This window comes from Podarcis cretensis (assembly GCF_951804945.1).
Source record: "Podarcis cretensis genome assembly, chromosome: 9".
Classification (NCBI taxonomy): Eukaryota; Metazoa; Chordata; class Lepidosauria; order Squamata; family Lacertidae; genus Podarcis; species Podarcis cretensis.
The window spans coordinates 72148180-72161843 of record NC_137178.1 but is presented as its reverse complement, the minus strand read 5'-3'; the positions used below and the strand labels follow the sequence as shown (position 1 = coordinate 72161843).

Sequence of the window (13664 nt, the reverse complement as noted above, 5' to 3'; positions counted from 1 at the left end):
TTGGTACCATTGGTCCATGCTTACTCCTGACAGGTCTCTCCAGTGTCTGGTTATGGTGTTTCTGGCTGCTGAGAGTAGGTGGGTTATGAGTTCTTTGTGGTGTAAATGGACATTGTTGTCTTGGAAGATGTTTAGGAGGGCCAATTCTGGGGTGATGTCTAATACTTGCTTAGTTATTTTACATATTTCTTGTATGGCTGTTATAATCATAGAATTGTAGAGTTGGAAGAGACCCCAAGGGATGACCCCCTGCAATGCAAGAATTTCAACTAAAACATCCATTAACTACCAATCCTTTGTACCATTAACCTACTTGAAGAGGACACCATGCTGACGATGATGGATGAGGACGTGCTTGAGCTCTGCACCATGACTGTCACCAGAAGGCCAATCACTACGCCTGCAAGAGGATTTGCTAACACGGAGCCTTCTTTGAAGATGTCCCCTGCTGCTTTGCCTACAAAAAAAGATAGATTGTGTCTTTGAATAACATAATTGCTACCTATATGCAGACAACCCAGTTTCCAACTTCTAAATGGTTCCAACATCTAAAAAAATGTAGTATAAACACCGACAACTGGGAAACAATGGCCTGCGGTCGCTCCAGTTGGGGAACAGCCTTGACCAAAGATGATATGGCCTTTGAAGACGCTCAAACTCAGGGCAAAAGGGAGAAACGTGCTAAGAGGAAACCACCCTTGGCAAACCCCCACCGTGATCAATTCCCGCCCAGAAACCTATGTCCCCACTGTGGAAGGCCGTATGGATCCAGAATTGGCCTCCACAGTCACTTACGGACTCACTGTTAAAACCGTGTTTATGGAAGACAATCTTACTTGGCTACGAGTGATCGCCAAAGAAGAAGACCTATATGTAGAAAACCCAGTTTCCAATTTTCTGTCGTGCTTTAGTGTGAGCAGGATGTTGAAGTCAGGGGGCAGCTCTGTGTGTTGTGGCAGGGGTCATTATTGACTCACCAAAGGTATTTCCTATGCCATTAAATAGAGATTACCCCCACCCCCCAGAGAACCCAACTCTTATGCCTCCTGCCATTTATTTTGGCTGCCATTCATGTATGGAAGAGTAAATAACTGCTTGCTCTGATGCAAAGGCAAAACCGCCCCAACCTCGGCCCTCCAGATGTTTTGAGACTACAATTCCCATCATCCCTGACTACTGGTCCTGCTAGCTAGGGATCATGGGAGTTGTAGGCCAAAAACATCTGGAGGGCCAAGTTTGAGGACTCCTGACTTCGGACTTATATCGACACTTCCTCTTGTCCCATTCCTTCCCCCCAATTAAAACCACTCTTTGGTGCTCAATCGAAGCAAACAGCCATTTGGGTTTCCCCCGGATTGCTGTTTGTTCCTATCTATTGCTAAAGAGCAAGTTTTCCCTTAGAAAGGAGAGAGGCAAGGGGGAAACTGCTTGGAGCCATACTTTCTAGGCATGGGACAAGCAGATGTGTGGGAGATCCCTAGTCCAGATACTACTGACAGCAACGAACAGTAGACATTATTCTTCTTCCCCTTTCTCACAGCAGCTGCAGGATTTTGGGAAAGGTATCACTATATAGGACCATAGAGGTTTTTGTGTGTGTGTGTGTGTGTGTGTGTGTGTTCACTGCCTTTGTCATGAATCTGTAAAGTGGTGGTGGTAGTAGTAGTAGTAATAATAATTATTATTATTATTATTATTATTATTATTATTATACCCCACCCATCTAGCTGGGTTTCCCCAGCCCCTCTTTTACCCACAAAATCTCACACTACATAATACCGTTGTAAAAAGTTTAAGGTTCCATAGAACAGTCTAGCTTGACTTGTAATTCATCCCAACGACTGACACCATCTATACCATCCGAGACTAATACCTGAAGCTAAAATAAAACAATGTCAACACCCCCTTGGAATGCTGAAAACAAAAGGTGCCTTTGCAAATAAAGGGGCGTCAGCATTCATTTACTAACACTTTCTTTTTCTGTTCATCTGTCTGAAGTGGGCTCTTCTGGAGGGGTGAGGCTTAACTCAACAAGATCCTTTTTACAGAAAGAGAGACTTAGGTAACCATGATGAAAGTGTTTTCCTACCTCCTACTAACTGGAAGCCTGAGCTGAGCACATCCAAGGCACAGACAAAAAAGTAGAGCAGGACAAGCAAGAGGACAAACTTTCCAAATCCTTTTGTCACACGGAGTATTTTGCCTTTCGCATCCAGCTCTGCAAAATACAAAACAAGTTTGCATATACAAAACAGCAAAGAATCTAATACTTGATTTTCAGCAGTCAATCGGTTTCCTGCAAGTCTGTGGAGTCAAGGCTGATGCTGTGAGTTTGGTGGATGATAAACCAGAAGGAATGTTCTCATTATTAAAATTTAACTATAGCTAAACGATTCTTATGAAGCTATAAAAACGCAATAAGATTTTTAAAAACAAAAAACAAAATCAATTGCCCCTTCTCACCCTACTTAAAGCAAAATGTGAGAATGATAAATTTTATTTATTTATGTTTTTACTGAAATTTCATAATATTATTAGGAAAATAGCATCATTAATTTTAAACAAAAAGGGGGCAGAAGATTATTACAACAGAGTTCCCATGCACTTTTAAGCATTGGAAGATCGCGCTGAATTTGCCTGTTGTGGTACACATCAGGACAGGTCGATACGTATTTAAATAATTCACTGTATGTCCCTAATAGGTGGTGTCTTTGCCTGTTGGAATGGCCTGGTTGGCTTCTCCATCTTGTTTCTACAGAAAATACAGAAGGTAAAGTGTTTCCATGGGTAGAGGAGGGTTCTACAGAACCAGTCCACAACTCTAAACTTTCACTTGTCACCAAAGCATAAGCAGCTCCTATGGGGATCTTCCTACCACAGGAAGTGGAGAACCGCCTTTGACCTCACTAAAGCAGTGTTTCCCAACCTTGTGCCTCCAGCTGTTTTTGAACTACAACTCCCATATCCCTGACTAGCAAGACCAGTGGCAAGGGATGATGGGAAGTGTAGTCCAAAAACAGCTGGAGGCACAAGGTTGGGAAACACTGCACTAAAGGACTAAAGGGATCCGGAAAATGAAACAGACTTTGGGGCCAAATAATGGTTTGGAGGCACGAGCCACTGTGAAAACAAAGGATTTCTGAGCTTGTTAAGATTCCTGAATGGAGTGTGCCTGGTAATCCACGTGGAAGCCATTCTGAGCTCTTTGGACAACAAGGCATTACGTCTTGCCTCTGAGTTCAGCAGGAAGAATAAAGGTAAAGGGACCCCTGACCATTAGTTCCAGTCGTGGCCGACTCTGGGGTTGCGGCGCTCATCCCGCTTAATTGGCAGAGGGAGCCGGCGTACAGCTTCCAGGTCATGTGGCCAGCATGACTAAGCCGCTTCTGGCAAACCAGAGCAGCGCACGGAAACCCCCTTTACCTTCCCGCTGGAGCGGTACCTATTTATCTACTTGCACATGACGTGCTTTCGAACTGCTAGGTTGGCAGGAGCAGGGACCGAGCAACAGGAGCTCACCCTGTCTCAGGGATTCGAACCGCCAGCCTTCTGATCGGCAGGTCCTAGGCTCTGTGGTTTAACCCACAGCACCACCCGTGTCCCTATAGCAGGAAGAATACAATTACAAAATAATAAAATAGCAATCATAGAAAGCTTTTAAAAAGAATGGGTGGTGCACAATATATTCCGTAGTGGAAGACAAGGTTCATATTTGTACCAAGCATATCAAATGATCATGAATGTTGCCAAATAAACACATATTTAGTGGGAATGTGTCAGCCATAAGATAGTTTGGTCATGTAAATCACAAATGACCACCCAAGCAGAAGAAAAGTTGGAGGGCAGTGCCAGCTTTTCGGAAACAGCAATGAACATGACTTTCCCTAGAATAACAAGATGCATCCTTCCACCTTTGAGAGATTACTAGACCAGCAGGAACCAACAGATATGGAATTAATGGTTGAGAAGTAAGGTCAGCATTGACACCATCAAAAATGGACACAGCTTAGAGCCCAAGGTGATCTGTTTGCCAACAGCAATACCAATTTTGTTTACAACCTGCTTGCAGAACCCAGTGGCATTTGAACACCCTAAATGGAAAAGAAGGTTGCAGCTTGAGAGAATTCTCCTGCTTCCCTAACATGGGAAACGCAACATGTTCAATGGGAGACCTTTCATTAGCAGATGCACTGATTTGCTCTTTTGCCTGCTCAGCTGTCCACCTTTAAAACAAAGCATGTCAAATCAGAGAATACAGATAGTTTGGTGTTAAAGGTAAAGGTAAAGGGACCCCTGACCATTAGGTCCAGTCATGGCTGACTCTGGAGTTGCAGCGCTCATCTCGCTTTATTGGCTAAGGGAGGCGGCGTACAGCTTCCGGGTCATGTGGCCAGCATGACTAAGCAAACCAGAGCAGCACACAGAAACGCCATTTACCTTCCCGCCCGAGCGCTACCTATTTATCTACTTGCACTGCGTGCTTTCAAACTGCTAGGTTGGCAGGAGCAAGGACCAAGCAACGGGAGCTCACCCCGTCATGGGGATTCGAACCGCCAACCTTCTAATCGGCAAGTCATAGGCTCTGTGGTTTAACCCACATGCCACCCATGTACTGATAGGTAAATAAAGGCACAAAGATTCAGAGCCAATGATTAAAACAACTTCCACCTGGCCTTTGCTGTCCCTTTTTCTAGAAAGCTAACGTTTGAAAACCATAGCGTTGGAAGGGTCCTGGAGGATCCCAGGCACGTCCAACAGGTAGATTGTGATCTACCAGTAGATCACTGGACATCTGGGGTAGATCACTGGCAGATCACTGGCTCCCCCCAAAGAAGCTCAACAAGTTTGTCTCCCCTCAAAAAGGCTCAACATCTTTGCCCTGAAGCCCAGAAAACAGGGCTTTTCTTCCTAAAAAAAGCTCAAAAACTTTGACCTGAACTCCAAAAAAGGGGGTAGATCACTGCCAGTCTTTAACTCTTTGAGTAGATCGCAGTCTCTTGGGAGTTGGTCACCCCATTCTAGAACAAACCCCTGCAATGCAGGAAGCACAAATTAAGGTGGGAAAGTATAAATATCCATGACAGGTTCTTACCTGACCACTTTACTCCTGTGTTCTGGAGCTCTGGCAAACTCCATGGGTCAAATTCTGGTGCTGGTTCTGCTGCCAAGGCAATGGTGGAGTAAGCGGGCAAAAGTTCCAGCTGATTTCCGACAGGAACCGCTTCACCTGAGAGAGCCAGCAAGCAAGTTAATAACTGTTTCCTACCTATCCTTGTGTATACAAACTCACATTCTTCTAAACAGAATGTTAATATAGGATATATAGGAATAGGAATTGTAACTATTTATGTACCTTTTGAATTGTTCATCGCTCTGTCAGACATGACTTGATTTTCTTGGGCTTTGCTTGCGTCTGTTCCTGCTAGTTCAGGCCTTGGAGCCATTGCCTGCAAAGAGATGATCCACCAACTAAAGGTCAGCGCCAAAGCATTTCCATGCAAAAGGGTTAATTATATGAATCTGAGGGAATCAACTCTGAATACTAGCCTGTATGAACCAAGGCCATTTCCTCAAGGGATTTATACAATGCCATGCCATCAACAACGAACCCCTTTATTTTAACTAAGGTAGCTCACATTCCACATTACAAATAAATATCTGAACAAACCCAAACAGCTACCCGTTTATCGATCTAACAAATACGCAATCATGAATGAACAATTGTCTCTCACTTTCGACTCTTTCATCTCTTACTACTCTAAAGAGGAAAATACCATAGTTCTAAGCATTTTGAATGTCACCTAAACGGGGACAGTTTTAGGCTGAACTCCTGTGCATCTTTACTGAACAAAGGCAGCACTGAACAGAGGAAATATGTGCAGGATTATGCTCACAGTGTTAATTCATTTATTTCATCTTTTTTAGAAAATGACAGTGCTAATGGCTGGTTTATTCCTCCTCCCTTTCTTGGTTCCTAATTATTCCATTGACTTCCTGGAATGATACTAGCTCATTCTTGTGAACATTAAAGTGTTATTAGCCTTTTTTTTTTTTTTACTCCTCCTTTCCTTTAAATTTTTCAATTCCATTTGGCAGTAACAAGAACCCTCTAATCAAGAACTAGTGTCTGGGTTTGGTTTTTTCTTTCTCCCTCCCAATCTCTTTTCTTGTTATGTCGTAACCCTGAGGTTGCATTAATTTGAAGGGGTACAAAACCTCTTCTTTGGTACATGGCCTGTCCAAAAACGGTCTTCATGTCCCCCGTCTTTCTACGCTGCTGGCCACAGTGATCACAAACCAGCAGAAAAAAACACAGTCAACGTGGTAGTAAATGTGTTATAATAGAATGAAAGGTGTACATTTGTTCTAAAGGTTTCCAGTTAACAAGCTACTGCAGCGGAGTAGCGTGGGTTGTCAGCACCCGGGGCAAGGCAAGTAATTTGCGCCCCCTAACCCGGGGGAAGGCAAGTAATTTGCGCCCCTAACCCCTAACCTGCCGCCGCTGCCAGCTTCTTCTTGCTGCTGCCTGGGCTGCTGCCATGGGGCTCTGCTACAGCCTGCGCCCGAGGCTCTTCGGCGACTCCGGAGGCGGCGAGCGCCCCCCAGATGTTGCGCCCGGTGCGGCCGGCCCCCCCCTGCACCCCCCACGCTATGCCACTGAGCTACTGTGCTTTCGACTTAGCTCACAAGTACCAAAGTGAGATCTCAGCCCTTCTTACCAACATTGCTTTTAGCACAGTGATTCTTCTCTAGCCATGCAGTGCAGAAAAGCATGTCTCTTCCTTGTCGGGGGAAGAGAAGGCAGATACATGAGCCTGAGGTTTGCCCAACCTTGTTCGTGTAATTCTAAACTGTAGTTTAGTGTTATGTCCGAATGAGGACAATATGTAACTGGGACTAGAGTTTCACAGGCAGATTTGTTGCAGATTTTGAATTCTAGTCCTTCTCTACAACTTTTCCACCAATCTTTCTCAATCCATCCCTGAGCCAGGTTGCGACTAGAGCAGGGGTCAGCAAACGTTTTTAGGAGGGGGCCAGTCGACTGTCCCTCAGACCTTGTGGGGGGCCGGACTAGATTTTTTTTTTGGGGGGGGGGAGGATGAATGAATGCCTATGCCCCACAAATTACCCAGAGATGCATTTTAAATAAAAGCACACCTTCTACTCATGTAAAAACACGCTGATTCCCAGACCATCCGTGGGGCGGATTTAGAAGGCGATTAGTTTGCCTACCCATGGACGAGAGAGTGTGCTTTCAAAAAATTACTTTCAAAGAATTATCAAAACCCAGGGTTCTTAATTTGTGATATTTAATTTTAATTTGTTACATGACTGCTCGAAGGCCATTTAAAGTACACCATACATTTAAGGCACACAGCCCTCAAAAGAAAAAGAAAAATCCCGAGACCTGTAGTTTATCCACACAGAGCTACAATTCCCAGCACCCATAACAAACTACAGTTCCCAGGATTTTTTTTCATTTTTAGAGGGGTATGCTTTAAATGTATGGTGTGTATGCAACTTAAAAAACAATAGGTTATTTTTAGAATCGGAAAGTTTCAGATTAAAAAAATAGTGGTGGCTGACAGCCCCCCAACTAACTCACACAAAGCAGCCCAAACTCTTTGACTCACTTCTGAACCGTCTACACTTAAAAACTATTATTCTTACTCCGCATAACACCATGCCCTCCAACATTTCTCCGGTGGAAATAGTGACGTCCCATTCCATAATGATAATTTTACTATTTATACCCCACACATCTTATTGCGTTGCCCCTGCGCTCTGGGCAGCTTCCAACATGCATAAAAACATAATAAAACATTAAACATTTTTTTTTTATGAAACCTCCAAACCACTTCCCTATACAGGATTGCCTTCAGACGGTTCAGGGGTCGGATAACTCCATACCCTCCAACATTTCTCCAATGAAAATAGGGACATCCTAAGGGAAAGTGGGACATTCCAGGATCAAATCAGAAACAGGGACGTCTTTTCTAAATCAGGAACGTCCCTGGAAAATAGGGACACTTAGAGGGTCTGTAACACTAACAATATCATTGGCAAACCTTTGTTCAGCCGCCTTGCTCCTCATTTTTCATGGAAGTTCACTCTGTTTTATGTATAACAGTGAATATTTCCTACGGAACAATGTCAAGCATATTAAAATCCCTCTGCTTCTAGCGGGAGAATAAACTATGGGGTGAAACTCTGTCCTGTTGAACTCAACTACCTGACAGGATCATACCCAAGCTTTAATAGCCTTAATATGACTTATAGGCTCTCAAGGAGTATCACTGTCAGCGTTCTTTGGCTAGATTCCTCACGGTGTTTTTTTCCCTCCCATAGAAGAGGTTGTTTGTACTCCCCTGGGTATAACACAAAGAGGTATAAAACCAGTGACTTGTATGTGACTACAAAGCATTGTTTGGGGCTTGCCATCCATGACAACCCAATGAAAGGACAAGTTGTACTTCAAGTGAATACAGTAAAGAAACCCAATTTGGGAAACTCAAAATTACAGGGGAGCAGACGAAGAGAAACTGAAGCAAAACCAGGAGTGGTGATTCCCGTGGAAAAGTAGTATCAATCATAACCACTTATTAACTCAGCAAGCAGTTAGAGTTTCATATGTGAATACTCTCTTCAGATATTGAAGGATACACGAAAGTAGAGGAAAACAAAACCTTGTATGTTTGGCCTGAAGCATCCTTTGGAGAGACATATTAACACTTGCTAACTTTCCACGTTCAAGGTTGAAGAAACAGAAGCGTTGAACATTTTCAATGCGTGTTCCCTCCAAGCCAACTGTCTATGCAGACGGGGCCTTCCAGTTAATGAACAACATTAATGTTTCCATAACCGCCAGACTGGACTGATGTAATTGAGTTGCGCTTGAAAAACAACTAATTGTTCCAAAATGCCTACGGGACTCTCACCTGGAATTGGCCACTTTGGTCCTTATTCATTGTCATTGCTTAGGATTTGTTTATGGATTCAAGCAAATATAGATAGATATGTAGATATGTCCCTGCCCCAGTGAACTCCCAGTCATCTACACCTGCTGCTACACCTACACAGGCAATATTTAAATCTTTGTTATTGTTTTTTTGCATTTCAAAAGCGATGTTTGCCAGGAATACATTCCATGGCAAAAGCTCGCACGGTATGGATGCTTGTGAAAACGTACTTGGCTGAAGAAATCTATTTGCACCTGCAGTTTTCATTACTCATGCCAATTATCCTGTCTTTGGTCAATTATCCTCGTGAAAGTTTCCTCCACCAGTTCCGGGAGGCGTACATGGGGTTCTCCCAATTTAACCCAGTGAGGTACATAAAGATGAAAGACCGCGACTTGCCCAAGGTTACTCAGCAAGTTTAATGGCTGAGCAAGCATTTGATTATAGCTTTCCTGAAACCGATCCCAAAACTCTGTTCCCTTCACTATTCTGCCTCTTATTTGAATCTGTGTCTATGAGGTTGTGCTTTTTGTCGTGTCACACAGGAATTCTCCTGCCACACAAAACAGCTAATAAGAACTACTGACATCCAGCTGGAACCTCATCCTCCTCAGGCTTTAAAGACCTATATTAAAGTCCTACAGTTTCCAGAAGCTCATTTTGTGGGCTTGGACAAATTACTCTCTTTAGTCGCAAGGTTTTTGTGAGGAGGATTAACAAGTTATTCTCCCAGCCCTTCTTCCGTGAGGCTTAAAATAGCTTATACTGTGTGTCTCCATTTCCCTTTAATCCTCACAATAACCTTCTAAAGTAGGTTAGACTGAGAGATAAGGACTGTGTCATGGTCCTCCACTGAACTTCACGGCTGGGCAGAGATTTTAGCTTGGGTCTCCATCATCGAAAGACAACTTGCTATGCACTGTACCCTAGGATCTTAAAACAGAAATAGCATCGCTTGGAAAATAAAACGTTGGTGTACCTACCTACACACACACAGAGAGAGAGCAATAAAAAAATATTCAATAAGAATAACAATAAGCACATTAATGTTTCCAAGACGCAGCAGACAAAAATGCTGCTCAAATGATGCGGTGTTGCCAAACTCGCATTAAAAAAAAAAAAAGTTCATGCAAGTCAGCCTATATCAACAAATGGCTCCAGGATGAGGCAACTTTATACCAAACGAGAATCTAGCTCAGCTGTCTCAATTTTGTAATATTAGACTAAAAGATTCAGCTTTTTAAAAAGTGTTTTGTTTCTTCATTACTTAAAAGGTGTTGACTTATTTTTCCTACCCAGCTCAGCGCTCCTAGTGATGTCACTGGAGAGAGAGAGAGCGCTGCACATGATACAACAAGTCATAATTTTAATAAGCATGTGTGCACACCAGTTTAAATTGGCTGGGACAAGTTCTTCTCGCTCCCGTGACATCCCTGAGACCGATTGGCATTTAAATTTGTTCCTCTTGGTGCAGGCAAGGGGAAGTGCACTGCCCAAAATTTAAATACGGATCTTGAGGTCTCTGATTGCATCACTGAGGAAGATGTCTGTGAAGTTCAAAAGCCTGCCTCCTCTCACGGCAGATAAAGATCCGGTTAAAAGTATCATGTTAGCTGCTTTCCTCTTTTATCCTTTGGGGCCATAAGAGCACTCTGAATAAAACATACAGTACATTCAAACCCAAGTAAAGAATCCCAAGGAAGAAAACGTAATGACCACTTCCAGAAGGCACCCAAATCTAATAGAAAAACCATTACCCTGATCTCAGTGGATGTCTGCCTAATGTTATATTCAGCTGACAGCAGTGGCGTAGCGTAGGTTGTCAGCACCCGGGGCAAGGCAAGTAATTTGCGCCCCCTAACCCGTGGCTTTGCGCCCCCTAACCCGTGGATTTGCGCCCCCTAACCCTAACCCCCAGATGTTGCGCCCGGTGCGGCCGGCCCCCCCTGCACCCCCCACGCTACGCCACTGCCTGACAGTGTTAGCGCAGTGTAACCTCTTTATCTCAGTGCATCAAAGCAAATTCGTCACAGAAAACGCATCTTTTTGCAAATACCCTGAAAATGCAATGAGACGTATATTGTGGTAGGCATTCAGCAAAGTTTTGCTCACGGTAGACCTATTCAAAACAATGGCCATAACATATTCATTCATTTTAGAGAATCTACTCTGAGTAAAACTTAGTTTTGAAATATATTTTTAAAATGGTTTCAAATAAATGAGGGGGGGGGGTTTCTGTACAAACAATAAAAAATAATCCCAACATTTGATTATCTTCATTAATATGAACTTCCCGCACTTTGAACATGTTTGATCTCTAGAAATCAAACATTCTTAACCCAACAGCTATTTTATGGTTAATAAATGTGGGCTGCCACTATGGGTTACAATATCTCAGTTGACGTACAATTAAAAAAAGACTTCAAAACAGAATTCCATATAATTTTCAGATTTCCTGCACTGGAACAACAGGCTGCTATATCTGGTAGGTAGTTAAGAGGAGCACCTGGGAGGCAAACATCAATGAAAGCATAAAGGCAATGGAAAGTTTGAGCTCAGATTTCCTTTTACTCACCTGCTCCTTCCTTCACAGACAATGAAGGATTTACAAAGGTATCTCTGTGGGGAGCTACAATATATAGAGAGAGCAGCTATTGGGCAAAGACTACTTTCATCACCAGGTTAAATTCCAATTGCACCCTCTGGACTGCCAAGCCTACCTGAAGTTTTTTTTAGTTCAGAAAATACCCCATCAGCAATAAAAGAGGAACTTTAACAGTCCTGCTTCAAAGTTTAAAGGTGATTACATCCATTCTTCTAAATTGCCAGCCACTGCATCCTTTGTTATTCTTTTTCATTTAAGATAAAAACATGTCCTGACTGGTAGAGCACTGTTAGTGGTATAGTTTTATCTTGCTGCAGATCTTTTTTTTCTTCTTTTTTTTTAAAGATCAGATAAAAAGCAAGTCTAATTCTCTCCAAACTCGTTAAGAACCCCTTTCCAAACAAAATGATGTCATAATTCGCTCTCCTGAGGTAGAAAAACTTCAGCTTTTGTTTCAGCTGCCGCTACTGCTGTCCTAGTGCCTTTCTTTAGAAAAGATTTTAAAAATTTATATGCGCTCCGGGTAATCGTACCCCGGCAAAGCCAGAAATCAAATGACATCAAAGAATCGCAAGGTAAGTAAGCAAATTAGAAAGTTCACAATGCTGATTCGTATTGGGGAAAGAACCAGTCTTTCACAAGCAAGTCACTTGTAAAGTACTGGGACTGCTCTCTTTTAATTGTTCTGAATTTCAGTTGGTGTACGTACCTAGTCAGTCACCGCTGAGACACATCTCTGCTCAGTAAAATTCCTACATCCAAAACCATCTTCAGTGTTTCAAAAACTCCCAATGTCTCTCCAAATAAGCAAGTGCACCTCCCACCTTTATCTCTATTAGCTTGCTGAGTGGATCACACCTAGAGTAGGTGGAAACAGAACTGTCTACCTTTGCATGCATCACAGACAGTTTTTTTTGTTGCTGCTGCACCTTAGCTAGCCAATGAGTGCTGGGGATCTCTGGATTAAGGGTGTTCAATTTGCATGGTCAACAATATAATTAACGTTCTCCTCCACCCTAGCTGAAGGCTTCCAGGCAAACTAGAATATGCCTTCGCCTCATTTTGCCATCACAACAGTACATAAGAGCTTGTCCACTTTGTTTTTGTTCCCACTTAATTTGCATGGTCCACATGATGTTACACTCAAACACCAATATTGATGCCTTCTCCCTGTAAATTTAGGTACACCCAATACATAGATAGTCAGATAAATTGGGGAGAATTGGGCTCTGAACTGCTCAACTCAGGGTTACAGGCAATTTATTTTGGCAGTGGATCAACTGTAACTTCCTGCTACTCCTCTTTCCAGGGCCACTACTCATGTTTTCATTTCTTTTCCAGCTGTGCTAGTAATTATTTCCGGCAGAGCCTTGCGTTTTGGTCCCTCAGCCTTGCACAAAACTGAGAAAACTGCGCAAGCAAACCGCATTAAAAACTGTGTGCTGAGAATTTACAATTGCCTAACTGTAGGCATTTGAACACTTCCCAGGTGGGGAAATGTTTTTTTTAAAAAAACAAGGTCCTTAAGCAGCATGACAGGATAAACAAATTAGAAGGCAGAGACAAGCACATGAGGAAATGCCTATTGGTATGAGGGGAAAGACCTAAATTGTTCCTCATATGCAAATGCAAATTTGTGCAAGTGTGGATTAATTTGAAGGGGAAACAGTGGATTAACAGCTAAATAATGCTCAGTTCTCAACAAGGCTTCAAGTAGTCTGAGAGGTGGTGACATGGTTGTTCCGTTGAACTTCAGGGCTGAGCAAGCATTTATATCCAAACCTTCCAAATCCAATCCCAATATCTGGCAATGAAATATCAAAGTGATGAGGACAAAGTAATTCTGCAGCTAGTTGGGTTATTGTGATTTGGAGCACAACCTGGAAGCACTACCGGTGATGTAAGTGTCCGAGTAGAACAGTGTTTGCATGTTATTACTCAAAGTAAGTGGGAACATGGGTGGCGCTGTGGGTTAAACCACAGAGCCTAGGGCTTGCCGATCAGAAAGTTGGCAGTTTGAATCCCCATGACGGGGTGAGCTCCCGTTGCTCAGTCCTGCTCCTGCCAACCTAGGAGTTCAGAAGCACACACTGCAAGTA

General features: G+C 43.0%; 1 protein-coding gene across 2 annotated transcripts in view; it reads right to left on the bottom strand.

Moving 5' to 3' along the window:
* The window catches only part of SLC34A2 (solute carrier family 34 member 2), a 30214-nt gene extending 17771 nt beyond the window's left edge, over window positions 1-12443 (bottom strand). Inside the window, exons 1-5 of one of the 2 annotated variants that reach the window (XM_079989710.1) lie at window positions 12275-12443; window positions 5354-5447; window positions 5093-5227; window positions 2090-2218; window positions 314-457 (exon numbers count right to left, since the gene is read on the bottom strand). In XM_079989710.1, coding sequence (XP_079845836.1) covers window positions 314-457; window positions 2090-2218; window positions 5093-5227; window positions 5354-5444 — 499 coding nt within the window. In that variant the 5' untranslated portion in view covers window positions 5445-5447; window positions 12275-12443. Of the gene's footprint in view, window positions 1-313; window positions 458-2089; window positions 2219-5092; window positions 5228-5353; window positions 5448-11535; window positions 11574-12274 lie in introns of those variants that run through there. The other variant, XM_079989711.1, reaches the window with a different exon arrangement.
* Window positions 12444-13664: the final 1221 nt, after the last annotated feature.